Genomic DNA, 23,167 nt, shown 5'->3' on the forward strand with positions numbered 1-23,167 from the left:
TGACATTACCTGTTTGGAGATTTAACGTGCGCTTTCCGACTGATGCATATTTCGCACCTGTTGCCTTGTGGTTGATTATTTGATGAGACCAGTCTGTGCAGTGATGCGTTCATCATAATGGTGGCATATTTGCTTGTCAGGTATGTCAGGCATGTGTCATTCTCCCTCTACATTGGCTCCACTCACCATCTGCTTCACTCCACATCCCGAGCTCCGTGGGGAGCCACAGCAGACTGAATCAGACCTTTTCTTGGTCAAGTGATCATGGGTTAGGAAGCAGAAGTATGGGCAGAGGGTCCATATTGTTTATTGTCAATGACCTGAGCACACTGGCAATGTGGCCTTGCTGTCTCACGTATATGTACACAAAGGAGCATGAAGCGTGTGTTGCTTAAATGTTCCCTAAGTTTCAGATGTTGTGAGTTATGTGGATAGTATTAAGTGGTTTGTTTGTTTTGGAGGATGAATGATTCTTGAGGTAAGCATGTAGCAATCTCTTTAAAATCAGATCTAAGTTCTCGCTGCCGCTAAACAAAGCTTTGAGGACATCCCATTATGGGTCACGTCAGAATTACCTTTAGCGAACTTTGACCGACCACCGAAACAACAAAAAAGAAGTCGACATCAGCCAATTAGATAGCAGCTTTCTCGAGCTTTACGGCACTCGTTTCAACTTGGCGACTTCCATTTTCAGACAACGTTTGAAAAATATGTTGAAGCAGTTCTTGATTAAAATTCCCAAGGAAGCAAGAGATAGACAATAATTTTGACGGAATCAGTCGTACGGGCCATAACTGTCGTTCGGAATACCCCATGTTAACGTTTTCAAGGTTGCATGATTAGAATACACATTCCGACTCACTTTCATGACCTAGTAAGCGACGCTTTGATTGGTCAGATGAAAGGTAGTTCTGACGTGTACTTTATGGGATGTCCTCATATCTTTGTTTAGCAATAGCCAGAACTAAGATCTGATTTTAATGATTTTGATTCAATCAGTGCACTCGGCATTTGGCATCCAATCAAAGGTTTTCCACTAGATAACTGTCATACTGGGACTGGGACGGGTAACTCGGGTACTCGGGTCGGGTGGGTCCTGAGAAAGAACCAGGTACTCGAGTTACCCGTCATGTGATATATTGTTTGATGACAATGACAATCTAACTCCATGTTACACAACAAGTCGCTAAATGTTCGCATTTCCTTCTAACTATGCACGCATTGCTTCTGACGTTTATATGTTTGCGTAAAGATAAAGCTTCGGTCAGCTCCATGTATGCATGAACAGATTGCTTAAGGCATGTGGCTAAGTATTTTTTGCCAGGGCTCCTGTTAAACAATTCTCAGTTGGACATTTTGTAGCCAACTTGAGACCTACAGGGGGTATTCGGGTAGTGTCGGGTAATAGGGGATCGGGTACCCGGGAAGTAACAGCCCGATGACATACCTTGCCCAAAGATTCTTCGTTTCTACCACAAGCTGTGGAAGAGAAGTGATTGCCTTTTTTTCATTTTCATGATTCAGCTATTCAGAAATACATTAAGGCCAAACCTTTAGATTTTTGGGTTTATAGATCCATTTGGGAAAAATCTGGTTTGGTAGGTGGAAAAAAATAAATGAAAGACATTTCAATTTTATTTTTTTCAAGTAAAGGTTATCTGAGTATGTCTCGTCGGTCTCCTGTCTCATCAGTCTTGCCGTTTAACTTGTTGAATGCACAATTATTTTCCCTGATCCACAGATAAGTTGCATTCGACAGAGATTGTTGCTCTTCAGATTTATTTATTTTTAACTTTTCATTATTTTAGGTATGTGCATTCAGCCACGGATACCCGGAAAATTGTTGATGCAGTGTAAGACAATTTTAAGTCATTTATTCAGTAAACCAAGTTAAGAAAAGATGCATTATCAAGAAAGTGTTCACTATGAGTACACGGTCAATTTGTTTGGGACTATATACTATGTTCCACCTTATACAAACAGAGTACCAGTTTCTATTATTGTATACAGTGTAATGCATTTTGCCTCATAATAGACAGATAGTATAGATATGTATGTATAAATAAAATAAATACAGGACAAGAATATGTCACTTACCCTAGATATACCTACATATTTTGCCCTTATTGGTGCGTTCCTGATGTGAGAAGTCTCAAATTGCTCAAGCTTGTATTTCAGTAGCCATGCTTGTCTGCAGGATGACGCTACCACTGTCCATTGTTTGAACAACCAGTCAAATGCCATTTTATACAGTTACATTTTGATGTGATATTTTTTAATAATAATATTTACATGTGATCTTATTCGGATTTACTTTTATTGCAGTTAGCAAATCAACTTGTATAATATATATATTTTTACTTCACAGTTTGACAAACATTGGATTTTATTTTTGAAATTTTAATATGAGAATCTCAGTATGTCTAACATAAGCACAGAGTTTTGTATTTTAGTGGTTACGTGGTTCCCGAATTGCAAAATTTAAAAAAATCAAATACATAATGTGTGATTGAAAATAGAGATCAACTATTTGTTGGTACTCTTCTAAAAAGTACTTTCTCATATAGGAACGTCACTTTAACCCTGATAATAAGATTTCAGCCATATGTGTACCCCGGTATTAACCAATTTCATGAGAACATCTATAAAATAAGAAAAAAATAAATAATTTTAATTGTTTTTATTCATTCCAGAGGGTACATAGTCATCATATCATAGGAGGCATCAAATTACATGTTAATTATAATGAGAAAAATGTACAGGAAGTGATATGACAGTAAGTTCACCTTTGATACATTGTAATAATTGTAAGAGATATAGATTAAGGAAGCTAATCCGTCTGCGTTATGGTTTTCTCAATTAAACTCCATTTTTAAGTGAAAGAAATTATTGTCCCGTTTCATTTTGCAAGGAACAATTCGACATGGTAAATATCTTTCAGTATATTTCTGTATGACTTAAGATATGATTTTACTCCTTTAATATGTGTTACGTAAATGTGTCTTTTTGCAAATATCAATAAGTGATTTAATAAGATGTTGTTTGTATGTCCAAAATAGATATCTTGTTTTGTAATGAAAACATGTCCGAAAATAACATTTATGAAAGCATTAAATTCGTCCCAGAATTCTTTAACACAAAAACATTCTAAATATACATGAGCGATGTTTAAAACCAAGAAAATAGTTAGGTCTGGTACTCAATAAGCCTCTCGTCTTTCTTCCTGGGGGGGCACGGGTGTCCCAGTCGTCTAAGGCGCCGCGATTCGCTGTGCAGAGTTGCATCCCTTGAGCGCGACAGAAACCTATGATTGTTGGTTCGAATCCTGGTTCGCCCCGATTATGTTTCTAGGTTTGTCAGCACCATACCCATGCTCGTGGATTTCACCGAAGTGGTAAACGTCTGAGACCTACATCACTTCGGACTTTCCTCCATCATTAAGCTGACACGCTGTGATATAACTGGAATACAAATAAAAAAGCGGCGTTAATCCCAACTCACTCACTCTTTCTTCCTGAGGTTAGCCCTGAATGTAGCTGGAATAGTGCGGCATTAAACAACAAATAAACAGCATGAGATTAACAGAGTTGTTTCATCTGTCTGTTTATGAACTTATTTTTTTAATGCCGCACTCCCTGATCTTAGAAACCACCTGTGACATCATCTGTTGAAGATATTTGTATAATGACCTCAGATGATTTGTAATGACAGCTTCAACTATATTACAGAATGAAGTCGTCACAAACTTATGTTAACCTGAACCTCAGCTGAAGTAGTTTTTTTTATGAACTTTTTCATAACATGTATTTCCGCTGTTTTACCCGAAACATATTTTTTAAATAGTTCCCAATCCTTTGATTCAAACCCAAATACCACATGGCATTTACTTTGTTTGCAGCTGAAAGTTTTTGAAGCCATGTTGTGAAATTTAGAAATTATAATTTGGAATATGTAATAAAATGTTTATTGGTTTAGGTTTATTTTGTTTATGTAAATTGATCATTAACTGAAATGTGCAGTCACATCTGAATGGTTTTATATAAATACTAATTGTCTTGTATATTTATGAAAAGAATGTCTGTGTGCTCGTAGTTGTCATGAGTATTCGTATTAAGTATTAGTTATTTATGTTTAAATTACTTTGAACCATGTTTTTTGTGACTTTAACTCTGTGCGCTGTGAACTTGTCTTCGATGTTCAGTTTCTCACACAATACAAATTGTCTTGTTATTATTTTTGTTATATTGAGAATAGTGTTGCATGTGTGAAATTGACTAGGTTTTGAATCCACTTGTGCAGTGGCGGAACAAACCAGAACTGTATATACATTAACGTTGGTTGGTTGGTTTGTTGTTTTATGAGGCACTCAGCAATATTCCAGCTATATGACCGCGGTCTTTGAATAATCGAGTCTGGGCCAGACAATCCAGTGATTGATATCATGAGCATCGATCCACACAATTCGGATCGATGACCTGCATCAACCAAGTCAGCGAGCCTGACCACCCGATCCCGTTAGTCGCCTTTTACAACAAGCATAGTCGCCTTTTACAGCAAGCATGGGTTGCTGAAGACCTATTCTGCCCCGGATCTTCACGGGCCATATACATTGACGCGTCACTTCACACGGGATTTAAAATCCCAAGTATGATAGTGGGAATTTTGTTTAATCTCCCTCCAACACCCACTCAGGTGTCTGGACCTGATTGTTAGAATTGATTTTATTGTGTGCTGTGTAACACAATGGAATGTTGCGACCAACTTTGCATGTTAACTGCAATGGGGCTTATAGCAATATTATTATTGTTATAAAACAATCAATTATCATTTTAAAATTGGAATTGTTTTCCTATGTAAGATGTAGTTTATGTACTATGAAGAGATGTATGTATTAATTCATTTCAAAATAATAACTGGTTTAAGTCCTGTTTGTGATGTAAATAATACAGTGTATTTTCTTTATGTATGTATTGACAGCTTTGTAAGGATAACTTGAATGCAAGTAAAACATTTATTTTTTGTAAATACATATTTTACAATCAATGGAAGTTTGTTTTCTTTCATCACTGTAGATGTTTCTTATTCATATGACAGTAGCCCAGTTGAAAGTGTGTTCTCTTTTTACACAGAGGTCTGGGGTTTGATTCTAATGATAACTGCAATTTTTCTTGTCACTGTGATTGGCTGCATTAATAACAGAATTTGGTCACGAAGATTATTAAGGCATCAATACTGTTTTTGTAATGCTATAGCAGTGTCCCAAGGGAAAGAAAAATCCATAAAGGGAATCAAAACCTACCTTCGATGAATGGACACTTTTACCACCAGGTTACTGGATGTGCCAGTGGAGTAGGTTACCTCCCTTACCTGCACTGGCTGATGGGTAATGAAGACGTTTGAAATCCGCACACATTTGAGGCATAGAACTATCACCTCCTTGATGTTATTTTATTCCACAAATACCGATGATGAAATCCTACCAGGCCCCTTTATTTCAGAATGGTTTTATTTTGAATTAAGAGTATGACGCGGCCTGGGATCGAACCACCGACCACAGGAGTCCGTATCTAAAAATAGACGCCCTCATGCATATTCATGACCATCTCCACACGCGAGCCCGAAGGGTCATGAATATGCATGAGGGCGTCTATTTTTAGATACGGACTCCTGTGCACCGACCTACCGGTCCGCTCCCCGGGTTCTTTCCACTGGACCAAAAACCTAATTTTTTCCAGAAAAATATAAATATTGTTAGGTTTTACAAAAATAAAATAATATATTTCACCTGATGTTCTGTAAAGAATGTGCTGTGAAACAAATGAAATTGTTCTGATCCTCAATTCAAAAAAAAATAATCGTGTTTTTAACTAGTGACTGAAACAATTAATAGTCTCTAGTCTCCAACAAAATTCCAAGCCCCCCCCACCCCCCCGAATATTCAATGGTGGACCCCTTGTCCTTTATTCCGACGTCATTAAGTTTGAATTTTCGTCTCGTATGTCCACGTGTTTTTTACAGTTTACTTTGCTGTCAAAGCAGCGTTAGACCCTTTCGTTCTATCAGTCACTAAATTCAGTTTTAAAAAATGGCAGATACGCCAAGACAACACCAAATACAGATACAGGTAGTGCGGGCATAAATGTCATATTGACACAACGTCCCTCCATACCCATAAAGGGCTGTGATGCTGTGGGGTTAAAACCCAACTCCCGCAATCATTCTTCCACTTATATGACGTAATTTAATAACTAACGTAGATTTAATGTTAAAATGTAGCCTGCAACCTCGGGGTATCGCGATACTTGTCATGTACGTACGCTAATCGAAACAAAATGCACTCACTAACCTTTATGATTATTCGTGTTCTCCATATCAGATATCATTTATTTTATCAAACAATGCATATTTCACTGATAAAAGTTCATTATTTACATTAGTAGCTCCGAGTAAAAGCCGGGCCTCGCGCTCTGTTTGACAAGGGAGAGAACTCCATCGTATCATGGTACAGAGAAAAGTTGTGTATGGAGGTCCGAATTGGACAAAAAGAGGACATAATTCTACCAACCACTTGGTATGATCATGCCAGACATCAGTGATTTGTCCAGACAAGTGCAAAGACAGCACAAGTAAAATTCTAAATGTGTTATCAGCAATAGGTATTCAATGCATATTTACCGAAAAGTAAGAGAAAAATATTTTTATAAGTCAACAACAAAATATCAGAAATTATATTCTAAGATTGTTTCTAAAATAAATTGGATGACAATAATTTGTCACAAAATGGAAAAATGTTAAAAGTCAACAATAAATATATAAAAAACACTCCTAGTATGCCCAAAGTATGTATTTATATTTTGGCTACTAGTGGAGAACGTATTTCTAAATTTGGCATTATGGCCCTTATGATCTCCAAATAGATTCTGGGCACAGAGCGGGAAAAATGTGCGGATTACGTACTTCCGTTACCTTATTAGTCGCCATAAATATGCAGATGATCTAGTTTAGGTCGATAGAGAAAGTTTACTTGGGGAACTGCGGGTTATATCGTTGGCCATTGACAGATGGGGGTAAGGCAATATTAAAAAAGATGCCAGAAGTATGTATCAACAATTAATAACTCCTTACTTACAGCAGACGGAACATTTCGAGGAAATTGAAATTGTTTACGAAGTGAGCCATTCCTGGTTACTCATTTGCATTAATAAACAGCCGCTAAGAGGCGTGTCCCGCGTGAACTATCGGAAATCACAAATGCCGCGATACGATGAATGCCGCGGTACCACGGGGTCCGAGTATATATGTTACAGTTAAAACGGATAAGCAGTTATAATGTATAATACCTGAAATTTTCTAAAATAGAGTGGAGTACATTTCTATGTTATCTTAGGAATTACCCAAACAAAGCTTCAATAATCACCCCAGTCAAATATGAGACAGTCAAATCTTGATGTTCAGCAGATTTCTAAAATGGATTTTGATGTTTAAGCAACCTCTCGTCGGCAACTAAACACGAGCTATGCATTGTTTGTTGCTTAACGCCACACTCAAGGGGTCTGTAAATATTTGAGTCTTTACCAGACAATTCAGTGATTGATATCATGAGCATACGATAACATGCATCAACCAAGTCAGCGAACCTGACCACCCCATCCCGTCAGTCGCCTCTCACAAGCATAGTCGCCTAAAAATATACGACTATACGACAAGCCCCAGCAAATTTGATTGATGTTGAAACACATCGTCAATACTGCACATATTTTGTATACACTACGTTCCTCCATCACGGTAGGGGGGCACGGGTGGCCCAGTCGTCTAAGGCGCCGCGATTCGCTGTACAGAGTTGCGTCCCTAGGGCACGCCAGAAACCTATGATTGTGGGTTCGAATCCCGGTTCGCCCCAATTATCTTTCTAGGTTTGTCAGCACCATACCCGTGCTCGTGGGTTTCGCCGAAGTGGTAAACGTCTTATATCTGCATCACTTCGGGCTTTCCTCCCACATTAAGCTGACACGCCGTGATATAACTGGAATAATGTTAAAAGCGGCGTTAAACCCAACTCACTCACTCTCTCCATCACGGTAGATATAATTTAAACCCGTAGATGTATTGTAGATGTTCAACAACACATTGATTGTCTTTTAACTCTAAAAACCTATGAGTAAGGTTGCAAACCGTGGGATTCGGGGTCTATTTAGAGGGTATTCTAGACTCCGCATTTTGGATATGCGGGACGCAAAAATTATCGTATTTGGTACGCATATTGAAGGTGTATGTAAATTCCTTTATAAAAAACTTTATATTATATTTTTTCGATAATTGTATCAGTAATTTAACTTTTCTCAGTGTTTTGGGATTTATGTTAAGTATTATTCGGGATTTAGGGGTGGGCAATGAGACTCATACCCCGTTCACATGCACAACATTTCCTAACGTAAGTAACTATACACTATACATACGTGAGTATATGTAAATTTACTATGCCTTCACATGAAAAGCATCTTAGGTGTGAAAATAAAGTATATAAATTGTGTAAGGCACACATATTCGTCAGCCTGTTCACGACTTTCAACACAAAAAAGGTTGTTTTCCAATCAAAGTTGAATGAGAAGAGAGTTACTTCACCGAATATTTTCGCGTGGAGCAACACGTGTTTGATTTAATCTGTACACAAAGTTTTGACTCATTGAAACCAAAAGAAAACACTGTCCGCTCAACTCTGTATATACGCATAAAAGTTGGCAACTGTTGACAATTTGTTGGCAAAAGAACAGATATTAATTAGATGAAAAATAGTATGGTAACCGGGTGTCAGGGTATGTGTAGGCTGGCGTCCTCATGAATACCCTAATTACTTAGAGACAAATGGCTCAGTTTCACAAAAAATCCTTATTACAAAGTCTAGGCGTAGACTGAATATGGATAAGATACCACGGAGCATATTCACTCTTTCAGTCATCCCGAACTCTCTCCTCTAAGGATACCGCACGGTAACTGGACATTCGTTTCAAGTAATTTATGAGATGACGAATATCATTATCTGTAACGAATACTGCGTAAGCAGATTTGAAATACAGCCTGAAAGTTAAATAAATAAATAAATAAGCTGCACAGAAATTCCATACAGTAATACATGAGAATCTTTAACTTCTTGCTTCGATATCCGTGCTGCATTTGAACTAACCCGTATATATATGTATATATATAAAACTCTTGAAAATATTCAAAGACTCTTGAAAATCACATGCGTGAAACCGGTTGAGTAAATTATACAGCTCATCTTTGGACTTTTGTATTTTATCTATCTATCTATCTATCTATCTATCTATCTATCTATCTATCTATCTATCTATCTATCTATCTATCTATCTATCTATCTATCTATCTATCTATCTATCTAATTTTGCACGACTTGATCGTTGTAGCCAGGACATTCGTAATGCACGTGCTTAAAATTAATGCATGAGCTTAAATTTGTATTGCATAAAATAGGTCAGTAGTCATTTAGTTACACGAAATCTGCAGTTGAAACAACAGAGTGGCGTCATAACTGTATTTTAAACACACAAACAGCTCATTTTGTAACTCTTCGGAGCGATGAGGTTTTTGAACCTGAACTATGGAAGCCAAGAGGGACATTGTCGCGTTGTCGGTGGCAAGATGAACAAAAGAGCGACGACGGTTTTATAACCACAGACCGAAGAAAAGGTAATATTTATTACGTCCCCCCCCCCCCCCCCCCTCCACCTTCCCGGCTACGGCCTTGGTGATTTAACCAGTTGTCGCATTGTTAGACTCCGATCTTTTTAAAGATAAGATAAGATAATATTTTAAATATTTTTAAATGTCCCGTCTAGTATTCCATACTAACCCGATCAACCAGTCAACACAACACATAAAAGGAACTATCCATTGCCGTGTACTTTTCGTGCTCTCTGTACAATGTCTGGCGATGGGGGTCATTAACCCTTTACGCTACATTGCGAATACTTTTCTATAGCACGATACAAAGACTCGCATATATACACGTTTTATTCCTAATTTATATCTACGACCTTATTTATAACATACCTCCTGCTGATAATCTTTATCTTTATGTACTTGGCCAGAGACGTTGAAAATTTCGATGTCTATCTCATCTTGTAGTCGTCAGAGTGTTTGAAACTTAAGACTTTGCAAGAGGCACATAAATAAACGCGATCCACGGTGACGAGGTGGTTAACTAGACTATAGTGTTACCAACACGTCAATCTCTCCATCACCCACGGGGGCATACATAAACTTATTGTCACGCAGGACTGACGACATATGGTTTATAGGTCACTTGAACAAACAGTCACGTATCAAACATGGTGTTCACAACGTTGACTTTCTTGGCGTCAGCTTTGATGATTGTATATTTGTTATTTAAAAGCTGGACGAACAAGGCTTCAAAACCGCTACCCCCGGGACCACGAGGGGTAGCTGCGTTGCTCACCTTTCTGAAAGCAGCAAGGAATACCACTGTGCACTTCTATTCCGAAACGTGGGCCAAACAGTACGGAGATATAGTTTCAATCACTCTCTTCAATCGGACGTTGTGTTTTGTCAATGAAGTCAAATTGGCAAAGCAACTTCTATGTGACAATGGGTATAAAGCTTATACTAACGACAGGCCGAAATCCTTTGTATCTAGTTTCATTTTCAAAGGACGTAGCCTGGCATTTAGCCCGGCCGGGATGCATCACACGACGATGAGAAAGACCTTCCACAACTCTCTGAGGCTTTATGGGGATGGAATTCAAGCCTTTGAAGATACCATTATGGATGAACTTCAGAACCTCGTTGTGGAGATGAACTCTCAGCCGGAATTTCAATTAGAGGAAGTTATTGGCACTTCCCTATTGAATGTTATCTATATTTTGGTAAGTATACATGAAGTAATTGTCTGTTTCTTGCATTCAGAAATCGAACCTTGGTTTCTAGCGTGGGAGGGATCGTATACGAACCAGGGAGGCCCGTTTCACAAAGCGGCTTTTGCACTGCGGGTATTCCTCAGTGTAAACATACGATAGTCGTAGCACTAAGGTCGCTTTGTGAAACGAGTCCGAGGGGTTTCATGTCTTCGCTCGTCACACGGGAAACCCAGGTTCGATTCCTGAAGAGTGTTCTATGTTTAATCTTGGTATGTTCTATCTCGATATGACTGGAACATTTTCTTGCTGGAAATCATACTCACTTGTTATAAAAAATAATGATCATTTCACAATAATTCCAAGTACAACGATTATTGTGTATTATTCTACCATTCTCTGATCCTCGATTATCCAGTTTATTATGTCTCCATTCTATTGGGATAAATACCCTGGATCCACTCGCTTCCATAGATTCGTTTAGGAAGTGACGTCACAATCTCCATCAGTTATAGTAACAAAATTTATTTTGCTCACCAGTGTAATTTGATTGGACGCCTCTTTTTAGCGTTGCGTATTTCGTATCAGACTCAAAGCGTAGCTATCGTAGCGAATGGAGTATTTATCTCAATATATGGAGATATATTACACCTCAAGGGCGGATCCAGCATTTTTAGAACGGAGGGGTCCAAAATTCCTCTCTCAGTTGGTTGTCAACATAATACTACATTTGGTTGTCGACATAATACTACAGTTGGTTGTCAGCATAATGCTACAATTGGTTGTCAACATAATACTACAGTTGGTTCTCAAAACTTAGACGCCCCCACTCCACCCCCTCTGGACCCTCCTGTGCACCTCGTATATGTTGTGTTTGTTTTTTTATGGCCGATGAGGCGTTTGTGCCACGGCTCCGTATTAGGCCTGTGATTATCACCAATACAATGAAGGGAATCAAGAGAAGCTTGTTCAACACAATCTTTCCCTAAAAGTTCCCTACATTACTAATACAAATGTTGTAATTCAACTGTCACCATGAGTGAGTGAGTTAAATTAAGGTCACATCGGCAATATTTCACCCATATTAGAACAAAGTTACATTAATCAGTACTAAACTTCTTCTCGCCACATTTACATACACCCTTAGCGGTATTTCATCCATTTTTGCCGAAAAAATAAGATGTCTAAGATACCAATAAACAATTGTGTATTATGCGAAACTTTAAAAAAAAATTAAAAAATATCAAATTATAGTAACAGTTAAAAAGTAAAACTATTTTGAAGAATTGTTTGAATCCTAGTGCACAAAGTGCTAGTAATTTTCAGGCAGTGAAAATGGCATCTGCAATTGACCCGCTTCTTTCTTAACAGCTGACAGACAAAAGGCCGAATGATGGCGGAAACACGGTGAGAGCTATGATAGCAAACAATGACATCATTAACGAGATGGCCTCTCTTGAAATCGACCAATCACTGACCTCGATGCCGTTTCTACGTCATGTGCCGGGGCCATTTAAAACTACCTGTGATAGGGCGCACTCTCGAACAGAGCACTTGTTGCATGTTGTGTTCGATGCTATGAAGGTATGTGTTGTTATTTGAAACTTTTAGAATTAACTTTCATCAGTTTGAATCCAAAACTTAGAGCCTAAACCGATGGATATGGCATCAACTCATGTTTTAGGGCTCTGAGTGTTATTTAATTTTGGATTGTTTGCTGGATGTACATGTTTCCACTGGTAGCTTAAGGGATGTGACATATCTTGTTCATCCGTCAGGTTCCGGGGTATAATTGGTCTTCAGCAGCCCGTGCTTGTCGTAGTAAGAGGCGACTAACGGGATGGGGTGGTCAGGCTCGCTGACTTGGTTGATGCAAACTGCGTAGATCGGGGTTCTGATTAAATTTACAATTAAACAAAAAACAACAACAGACAACAAACAAACAATATAACATATCCTTTTAGGGATGCAGGAAATTGGGGGTATTATAAGGGATACATATTTGTATGTGTGGGGTGGGATGGGACCGACTATTATCATGTAATGTTTTCGGTAACCGCTGCAAGACACAGACTTTTACTCTCTGAAAGAACGAGCTCAAGCAAGTTTTCGGACCCACAACTCATTTTATAGCAGGACTTGTCAATCATTTATGCGGGTTTGAACCCGAAGCCAAATTATTCTTCATGTCTTTTCTGGAGCAAACAAATGATACAGATTTTATCACGTTCATATTACAGGAATCTTATATACCTGGACGGTCTAAAGGGCTGATCCATGCTGCCATGGAATCCAATATGGCGGATGAAGACATCCGGTTGCTGATTCTTGAGATTATCGCTGCTGGTAAAACACACCTGAACCCAATGTTTTGTTCAGAGCAATGAAACATGTTCAAGATCCCACTGAGGATCAAAGATAATAATGTAATTCATTCTCACTTAAAATACCCAGAAATTAACTGCCGGGCAAAAGAAAGTATACACGCAGAAATTGGATTTCACCCGAAAAAATCACACGTTACTGGGCTGAAAACAATCACGGAAACACTGCAAACTTAAGGTACAAAATACAGTTTATGATACCCGTATCTACGGTGGTCCATAAGGAACATGGAGTCTGTTTTTCAATATTTTGATGTTTCACTTACTTTTATCGTAATTTGTCATACAAATATGTGATGAATCATGTATAAAAACCAATCAAAAACATGGAAAATGAACTTTAAAGTAGCTATTGACCTTTTTCACACTTTCGCCATCTTGGATCGAAAACGAGGCTTGGAGAGCATAGCTCCATGCAGTGAGAGTCGCATCAGCTCATAGGGAACAGACAGCATGTTGTGCATTTCACTGATGGACATTTCAAACAAACCAAAAATGGTATCCTCTGTATCTAATACATTAAATCATAAGGTCCAACTAAAATATGCCTGTAATACACTGGAATTAGCATTTTGCTTTCAGGATCCCGGAAGTGAATCGAAAGGTGCATTTCGAGATACGTATTTCAGAAATAGATTGTTTTATCATAACCTTGTCGGCATATAGGTACAGTGTGACAGTACATTCAATGACAGAAGTTTTGTATCGTAAATAATCCGCATGACGTGAAACGCGTCAATGTACTTTTGCAAAATTGCTCAGTCAATGCGTGGCTTGGCGAACTCTAGATCAAGATTGAGATCATGTTTATTTCACGTTTCATAGTGGTGTTTGCTGCACAACGCACTATCGTTTTGCCAGGAGTCCAGTTGACAAAAGACACTTTTTCTGCTATGATTTTCATTTTAACATATTACAATGTTTATTATGAAAATAATTCGGGTGTCAAAATAAATATTCAGAAGGGGCGATAACTCTATTCAGTGTGTACAATGACAGATGATACTTTACTTGTTCTTCAAACATCACTTACTTAACTGATTATTGCAGATTGAGATTGCTCCGTGCACAACAAAAGTAATAATGTGTGAACTGTTTTAAATAAGTTAAAAGGAAACTAAAAATTGATAAATATAAATAATGCATGAACTTCTTGAACACCCTCACCTAATCCTGTATGATGATAGGTAATTGTATATCAAAAGGAAGCTACTAATACATTTATCCTGAATAGTTTGAAAATGTCTTGATCAGATACGAGTACCGTATTTTCTTGAGTATAGTGCGCACTTTTTTTCGAAAAAACACAGCTGTGTAGAAGGGGGTGCGCAGTATACACGAATTATGAGTTTGGATGTTTTTTCCCCCCATGGAAAGACATTACTGTGAGCACGAAACACCGGGAATACCATGTCAACAAATCCATACTGAAGTACGCAAAATAATTATGTAATTACACTGTCTGGCTATAAAAAGTGTTCTTTGTATATCTGGACTTATGTTTGTAACTTATTTCATTGATTTTATTCAAAATTCCTTATAATATTGTTTTTATAAATTTCGGCGAAATCGTGTGTGAAGCGATCGGAAGATCGCACAACTCACCGTTATTAACAGCAACCACGGTCAGAATACCGCTATTGACGCCTTGAAACAAACTTTAGTTGACAGAGAATGGATACATATATCATAAATGACATACTTTGACTCGTTAAAAGTCATATTTGTTTTTGTTTGACGATTCTATGTCAACATGAAATTCTCGCTATCACGTGATTACGTGCGCGTGAGCCTTGACGGTGACTGGTCAGACATGTTCCATGTAAAAAATAATACCCGGGAATAGCGATCAGCTGCTTCGCTTAGGGTTATTATTATTTTAAATATGTTTAGTAAAGGTTGCATATAACTAAGAAAATAATGGAATATATTATTCCTGATAAATAAAATAGTTTCAGATACAATTGTTGCCGATCCTTGCATTAAAAATCTTATAAAGTTATATCATTGGGTGTGTCTTGACCGAATCACCGGTCGATTCCAAGAAAACGTGTGTACAGCTGATTGCTGTTTCCAGCTTAGTTTACGAGAAAATACGCAAGGTAATCTTAATCCCTAAATATAAAACAATGCCTAGCAGAACAATAAATACTATTTAAACGGTAAATAAACATGTCTGGTGATTTTTTATCTCGAATTTCGAATTTGTACTGACAAGTTTCTCAGCACCCGTTCGTTTGCCGGACTTCGCTGAAAGGGTACGGTGTAAAAAAATTCTGCGCATAATATTCAAATTTCTTTTTTTCCAAAATATTGAACCCGCTAGAGGGGGGTGCGCATTATACATGGGTGCGCACTATACTCAAGAAAATACGGTACAGATAAAATAACAAAAGGAATCAACTTCAGTTGGTAATCAAGCCCAGATAAAATATATGTATCGGTACAAAATATGTTGATGGAACAATCTGGATTTCTCATATTTAACAAAGAAAAAACAAACCAAAATTTTCATATCTTTATTTCTCACAATATAAGTTTTCAAAACTTAACATGGACTGGGTGTCTTTGTCAGTCAAAAGCACCTAATTAAATACCAGGAGAAAAAAAATTTCTTGCTTGTAAACAAATGGTACAATGTGCTTTTTCAGTGTCCGATATATATTGGCCATGTTGATTTGTGAGTGAATAAGGCTTTTCACTGCCTCATCCTATTTAAGTGTGACAGGAAGCACATTTGTTGATTGAATGAATATGGCTTTTCACTTCCTCGTCCTTTGACAGGATGCACATTGTAACCATTGTGTTACTGTCAGCAGAAAGCTCCTCCAGACATCCGTCACCGGATACTAGTACTTCATCGTGTTGACTCGCTGGCCTGAAATGAATAATTCAATAATATTGTAATAGTGAGTGTGTATGGTTTTACGCCGCTTTTAGCAATATTCCAGCAATATCACGGCTGGGGACACCAGAAATGGGCTTCACACATTGTACCCATGTCGGGAATCGAACCCGGGTCTTCGGCGTGACGAGCGAACGCTTTAACCACTAGGCTACCCGACCCCCCAATATTGTAATAATATTCCTACTTCAATAACATTTTTTTTTTTATAAACAATGGATATTCACCTTCTCTCATAATATTGCTTATTTAGAAAACAACATTCTTCTGAAATAGAGAAGTTTAAGGAAAATTAATCACAGTGTGTGAGATTACATGCTACTTTAGAACAATCTTGAAGGCATCAATTCATCTGATATGTCGAAAACTCAAACAGTATATTCTGTTTAAACGGTAAACTCCACAGATGCATCAATTTAATGACAGTGTACTACAGCTCTTTATATCAATGTCACACAGAAATTCACTCTTGTTTTAATGAAACACGTTTTGATATTTGTATTACCGGTATGTATTTAATCATGAAATACTTTATTTAGACTGACCATGCTGAAAACATACTTTCGCTAGAGTGAAATAAATAAGATTTTTATTAAAATCAGGTGAAATATCACGTTTTGTCACACCTACAGTCAGTCTGCCTCATTGACACTATGGTTTTCTGAGTAAGGTCATGAAGATCACAAAGAAAAAATAAGACTTGAATTTATTTTGTCAAATGCAATGTTTATCTCTTCATGTGGTTTACTAAAGTTGATATCTTGACTTGAAAATATTAACTTTGTCAGATCACAAGATGAAATATTATTAAATATATTTTATTGTCCAAAAAGACAAAGGGCAGCACTTATTACCGCCTCCCTATCTCCCTATATACAGTTATACATAATATTGCATAATGAAAATGAACAATTTACAGTTGAAGCTTCACATTGTGGAAACATAGTGCACAATATATATACAGTGCTCATATGAAGGATATGTACAATGTGCTGGAAAGTGAAGACAGTGTGCATCTCATACATATCCTAATATTATACATTTTAGTGTTGAATATAGATTTAACAATATTATTGATTAACAGTTTGGAAACAATAATATGCTAGCTACTGAATCTGTTAGTCGTTTCTATAAATTTGTGTACAGACAAGAATATTTTTGTATTCAGGAAAACATCTAAGTTTGGATCACCAAAAAGAATACTATGTAGGGTTTTTTGTCCTCAAAGATTATCGATAGCTGTCAGTATTGTCTCCCTAAAATCATCATATAAGGTACATTCGAAGAAGAAATGGAATGAATTTTCAAAAGGAGCATGCTGTACAAGGAGCATGAGATAAATTCATGCTATCATCGTTATTTGACAAGGAAAACATATTTCTTCTATGTATTTATATTTTTTTATTTTTCTCGTTTTGATTGAATTATAAAAAAATATCAAAATGATCACACCACTTGACTTGATTGAAATAAACTAAGATTGATAACAATAGTAAAATATTACATCATAACAATATAATTATTGCAAAATGACACAGTAAGCACAACTATATTCTTATATATAAATTGAAATGATTAATAATCAATAATACATGGCAATTGCTTGCACAAAAGACATCTTTTTGTTTCAAAAGTTTCAAAACATGTTTGTGGACATAAAACCAGATGGGTATCACAATTAAACAAAGGGAAGAAATGAGTTATGATTGCAATACACATGGGAATTAAAAATAATTCTTTTTTATACTTTAAGTTTTTAGTAATGTCAATATCAATTTATGCATTTGAAATATTTGAATACAAACTGTTAAAGAGTTATCTGTTTCTGTAAATTATATAAAGATCACATGTAGATTGAACATTTACTGGACATTAATTAGTTGGGTTTTTGTTCATTTCATGACATGATTAAATTCGTACAGTAAAGTAAATATCCTTTTGGTAGAAATATTAATTGTTACCAAAATTGCAGATCAAACTGTACTTTACTTTAAATATTTACACACCCTTTATGTTATAATTCAGTTGAAATATTACACCTCATGCTATCTAATCTGTCAACATTGACAATCAAAATAACAACTGTTCACAATCACAACAGCACAAGTAGATCTAGAGGTCTAATATTTTATTGGAATGCATTTGAGTCCATTACAATTTACATCAAATACGCAACTGATGCAAACTTCTGATTTGTTACGATTGTAAATTCTCAGTAGGTTACAATTTGATACATTAGCCTATATCAACATATCAATTTAGTTAGTTTCCGACATATATCTAGATATGGTCAAAAGGTCAATATTTCGACTTCAAATACAACCCGCAAAGTTATTTAAACTCACAATAAATAGTTTGGCTTAATGGTGTGTAAACAATGAATTATTCTTTACAAGATTTCAGTAGCATTTGTATTAAGTCTGTTCAGCTACCATAAACTGCACTGGGAGTTACCAGGTGGTCATGGATATTTTAAATTGAAATCACAACAGAACGGCCAGACTCAAATTTATATTGTTAAGGAGACCAGATAACAGTAGAATAGTTTGTCAATAAGAATAATGTTCAATACTTACGATAAATGTACCGGGATGGTTAAATTGTCACAGTTTGTCCCGATTGCGTGCCTTGTTGACATCTCCATGTGTTTCATGTGCCATACAGCCTTCACCTTCCGCTCTCCAAGCCTCGCTTTCAAACCGGAAGTAGCGAAGTGTGAAAAAGGTCAATTGAGTCGCTGAAATGTGAAGCGAAAATGTCAAAAACTAAAATGGAAATGTCAAAAACTAAAATGAAAATGTCAAAAACTAAAATGGAAATGTCAAAAACAAAAGCGAAAATGTCAAAAACTAAAATGAAACCACAGAAAACTATTTCCACCGCGGTGGAAATTGTTTTCTGTATTTTCATTTTAGTTTTTGACATTTTCGCTTTTGTTTTTGACATTTCCATTTTAGTTTTTGACATTTTCATTTTAGTTTTTTAGTTCACTTTTCAGCGATTCAATATCTTCTTTACACATGATTAACCACATATTTGTAAGACAAATCGTGTTAATTTGCAAAAGGTAACGACAAAAGTAAGTGAAATATCAAAATATGGAAAAACAGACTCCATGTCCCTTATGGGCCACCGTACGTATCAACATCGAATAACCATTTCTTGTTTGTGTCATTTTTAGTAACCATTGAACAAGGGTAATATAGTTTCGTTTGCCCGACAGTTTAGAACTATTATATCGTCGAGTAAAACAATGAATAGGATAAAACTACTTGAGTGAGTGAGTGAGTGAGTGAGTGTTGTTTCACTCCCAGCCACATCACTGCAACCTGTAAATAATGGGGTCTAGGCCAGACAAAATCTTTGTTGATCACGCGTAAAGACCATATTTCAACAATCTAGTTTTAACACAAACATGTGTTCATACTGGTGACATCTAATCTATATATTTTTTCAGGATATCTGTCAACTAAAGGATCGTTGATTGGAATCATATTGGCGTTCATAGAGCAACCGGAAATGCAAGAAAAGCTTTACGACCAGATCAAGGTCACTGTCGGCGACAGACGTGTCAAGGTCGAGGACAAAGTTCACCTTCCCTATGTTGATGCCGTGATTCTCGAGTCTATTCGATATTTGTCTCATGGTACCCACGGAGTTCCACACATGGCTACAAAGGAATTGGAAGTGAACGGTTACAGGATCCCAAATCAGGCGATAGTAAGAATCTCTTTCTATCAGATCAGACCATCAGATCCCGTTAGTCGTATAAAGGAATCTGCAGGTCGTTGTAAACTGACAGTCCTCTTGGTTTTACGAGGGTTGGTAAAAAAGTTCTATGCATGACTAACTTTCCACTATGCCATACCAAAATGAACTAGTCAATGTAGTACATTGTTTGAGTAGTTCATTGCATGTGTATTTGGTCTGTTGGGGCTCTTTGTATATTAGTGACAGCCAGTTGAACGTGATAGGGGTCCAAATGGACACATTAATAGAAAAAGTACCGAGTAGTCATTCAGTTTTTGACTGCAGAGAAAAGTCCCCCCCCCCCCCCCCAAAGAAATTCATGACCTAGGTCTGGGCGTCCCTCAGCATCTATCAATGAAGGAGATAGAAAAACTTGACCAGCCCTTGTATATCCTGGATAGTCCAGGGGGGCACGGGTGGCCCAGTCGTCTAAGGCGCCTCGATTCGCTGTGCAGAGTTGCGTCCCTTGTGCACGCCAGAAACCTATGATACTGGGTTCGAATCCCGGTTCGTCCCGATTATGTTTCTAGGTTTGTCAGCACCCGTGCTCGTGGGTTTCACCGAAGTGGTAAACGTCTGAGACATGCATCACTTCGGGCTTTCCTCCCACATTACGCTGACACGCCGTGATATAACTGGAATACTGTTAAAAGCGGCGTTAAACCCAACTCACTCTCTCACTCACTCACTCGATAGTCCAGCGTATTTTATCTCCATGTGTATTTACCACGTCAGAACGGAGATATAACACTCTGGCTAATCGAGGATGGGTGTGATATTTCCCACACTGGATATACTACTGCATTGCTCGAGAGCAGACATTCAAAGTTCATAGGTCTATAAGACAAATATGGTCCACTGTCTAGTACAAATGCCCAGTCGAGGTCTAGACGTAATACTGGAAAGTGAGACTGTGAAATATGGTCTTTACCTGACTGATTGAGCAACACTTATATAATATGAATAGACAGACAAAAATTAAGAGTTTTGGAGGTTGCAAAACAGCGATTTTGACTGTCTCTATGGCCCAGTTGATAGAGATTCTGCCCAGATAGCGGTGGTTCGATTCCCGGAGAGCGGTGATTCGATTCCCGGGCGCGTCATACCGAAACACGATAAAAGATGGGGCATGATGTTACCCTGTCTGGCGCTCGGCATTTCGAGGCTAAGACAAGGACTGGTCGGCTCGGAGTCTGTATACTGCGTCTGAGTTGGGTATTCATGCGCCACGGTATCTCAGTGCGCTATCTATATAAAATCGGCACTAGTTCGGATTAGTACAAACGCGCACGCACGCACGCACGCACGCACGCACGCACGCACACACACACACATATTTGTACCCCACCTTCGAGGTGGCTACATGGAAAATATTTGCCCGCTCCTAAACCAATCAGAAGGTAGTATGTTAATGTTAGGTGGGATGAGATAGTATGCCATGGAATGCAGCTATAATTCTGAATACTCGAGGATACGCTGAGTGTGAAAGAAATATTAGTTTTATTACCTGGAACTATCACTGGCCATTGATGAAAATTACGATACAATTGATGAAATTACGATACGCAATATCAGGTATCGCCTAACATATTTGCCAAATATTTCTTCATTTTCGACTGTGGATAATTAATCATAATACAATTGCAGATTCTGATCAATCTTTGGTATTTAAACCACAACGAGAGTCTCTGGCATGATCCATGGGTGTTTAGACCAGAGCGTTTCCTTGACGACCAGGGCCAACTGCTAGCACCGGAACATCCGATCAGAAAACAGTAAGTAGGGCCAGACATCATGTCATATCTCTGGTAGGACCACGGACACTTAATTACGATTTAGGGTCCATGGTAAGACATACGACTACGGATGTTTAGGGGGCGGTCGGGTAGCCTAGTGGTTAAAGCGTTCGCTCGTCACGCCGAAGACCCGGGTTCGATTCCCGACATGGGTACAATGTGTGAAGCCCATTTCTGGTGTCCCCCGCCGTGATATTGCTGGAATATTGCTAAAAGCGGCGTAAAACCATACTCACTCACTCACTCACTACGGATGTTTAGTCAATCTGATGATATCCGTTCCTCAATATAATAACGCTATAAGATAATGTGGAAAATTAAATGGTGGTTTGATTGATTCTGGTTATCACTAGGCACAAAATACCAAGTCGAAAGTTTGAAAAAAACCGGGGGGGGGGGGGGGGGGGTGTTTGTGCCGCTTCGTCTTGAACAGATTATTCAAAGACATAGAGAATTGTATTGATTGATTAAGGTTAATCGTAAACACTGTCTGATTTTATAGAAAAGTTAACGATGATCCCAGACGGAAGTACACCAAAGGTTTGTTGTTTTTTTGCCTCAGGTTCCTGGCCTTTGGGATAGGAAAGCGGCAATGTCCAGGGGAAGTGTTCGCCAAAACGAGACTCTTCCTGTTTATCACAACTCTTGTCCAGCATTTCAAAATTCTGCCACCAGAGGGCGGGATGACGTCATCTTCCGATCCCCGAACATGGTCTCCAGGAATAATTCTTCAGCCTTTGCCAACTGGATGTAGAGTGGTTCGAAGGGAGACGTGCCCACTTCTGTGACAACCGACGATAGATATTGTATCAGCTACAGCTACAATCCCCTAGGGATTTTATCGAGAAAAATAAATTGTCCCACAAACTTCTTGAATAAAATAATAATGCTTTCAGACTGGAAAAATAAATTGAATGCGACGAAAATTACATTGTTGCAAAATGTTTTTTATTTCTTTTTTGGGGAGGTAGGGTGTGGATACAATCCGGTCTTGTCTTTCAGGGGCAGATACAGCTTTTCGGGGAGAAAATTACAACCCAAAAGATATTTTTGCGCTTTCGCCGCCATTACCTCTTCGCACAAACACGCAGGTCCCGTTCCACAAAGCAATCTTGGCGCCAAGGTGACTGTAACTCCCATACTAAAATAGAGGTTTAAAATCATCGTAACGCTAAGATAGCTTTGTGAAACGGGGCCATATGCCTTTCTAGAAGGATGGAAGCATGAGAGCTTCATATTTTCCTATTTATCAATGTATGTCATCTTTTCGCTGACATTCATGAAATTACAATGAGATAACGTATGCTGAATGCACAGTAATACCCCGTTCACATGCGCCTCTATACATATGTGTGTATATTTGCATACGTGTGTAAAAATACACACGTGAGTATACTTGTCATGTGAACGCGTTTACTCATGTGTGTACTGTATATTTACACC

General features: G+C 37.8%; 1 protein-coding gene across 1 annotated transcript; it reads left to right on the plus strand.

The window, feature by feature from the left end:
* The first annotated feature begins 9,960 nt into the window (after positions 1–9,960).
* LOC124135569 (cytochrome P450 1A2-like) lies at positions 9,961–22,649 on the plus strand. Its single transcript, XM_048391601.1, has 6 exons — positions 9,961–10,901; positions 12,261–12,473; positions 13,130–13,235; positions 19,636–19,898; positions 21,576–21,703; positions 22,287–22,649. The coding sequence occupies exons 1-6, from the start codon at positions 10,347–10,349 to the stop codon at positions 22,510–22,512; spliced, it is 1,491 nt and encodes a 496-aa protein (XP_048247558.1). The 5' UTR covers positions 9,961–10,346; the 3' UTR covers positions 22,513–22,649.
* The last annotated feature ends 518 nt before the right edge of the window (positions 22,650–23,167 follow it).

The sequence above is a fragment of the Haliotis rufescens genome, unplaced genomic scaffold (genome assembly GCF_023055435.1).
Source record: "Haliotis rufescens isolate VD_foot unplaced genomic scaffold, xgHalRufe1.0.p SCAF_92, whole genome shotgun sequence".
Classification (NCBI taxonomy): domain Eukaryota; kingdom Metazoa; phylum Mollusca; class Gastropoda; order Lepetellida; family Haliotidae; genus Haliotis; species Haliotis rufescens.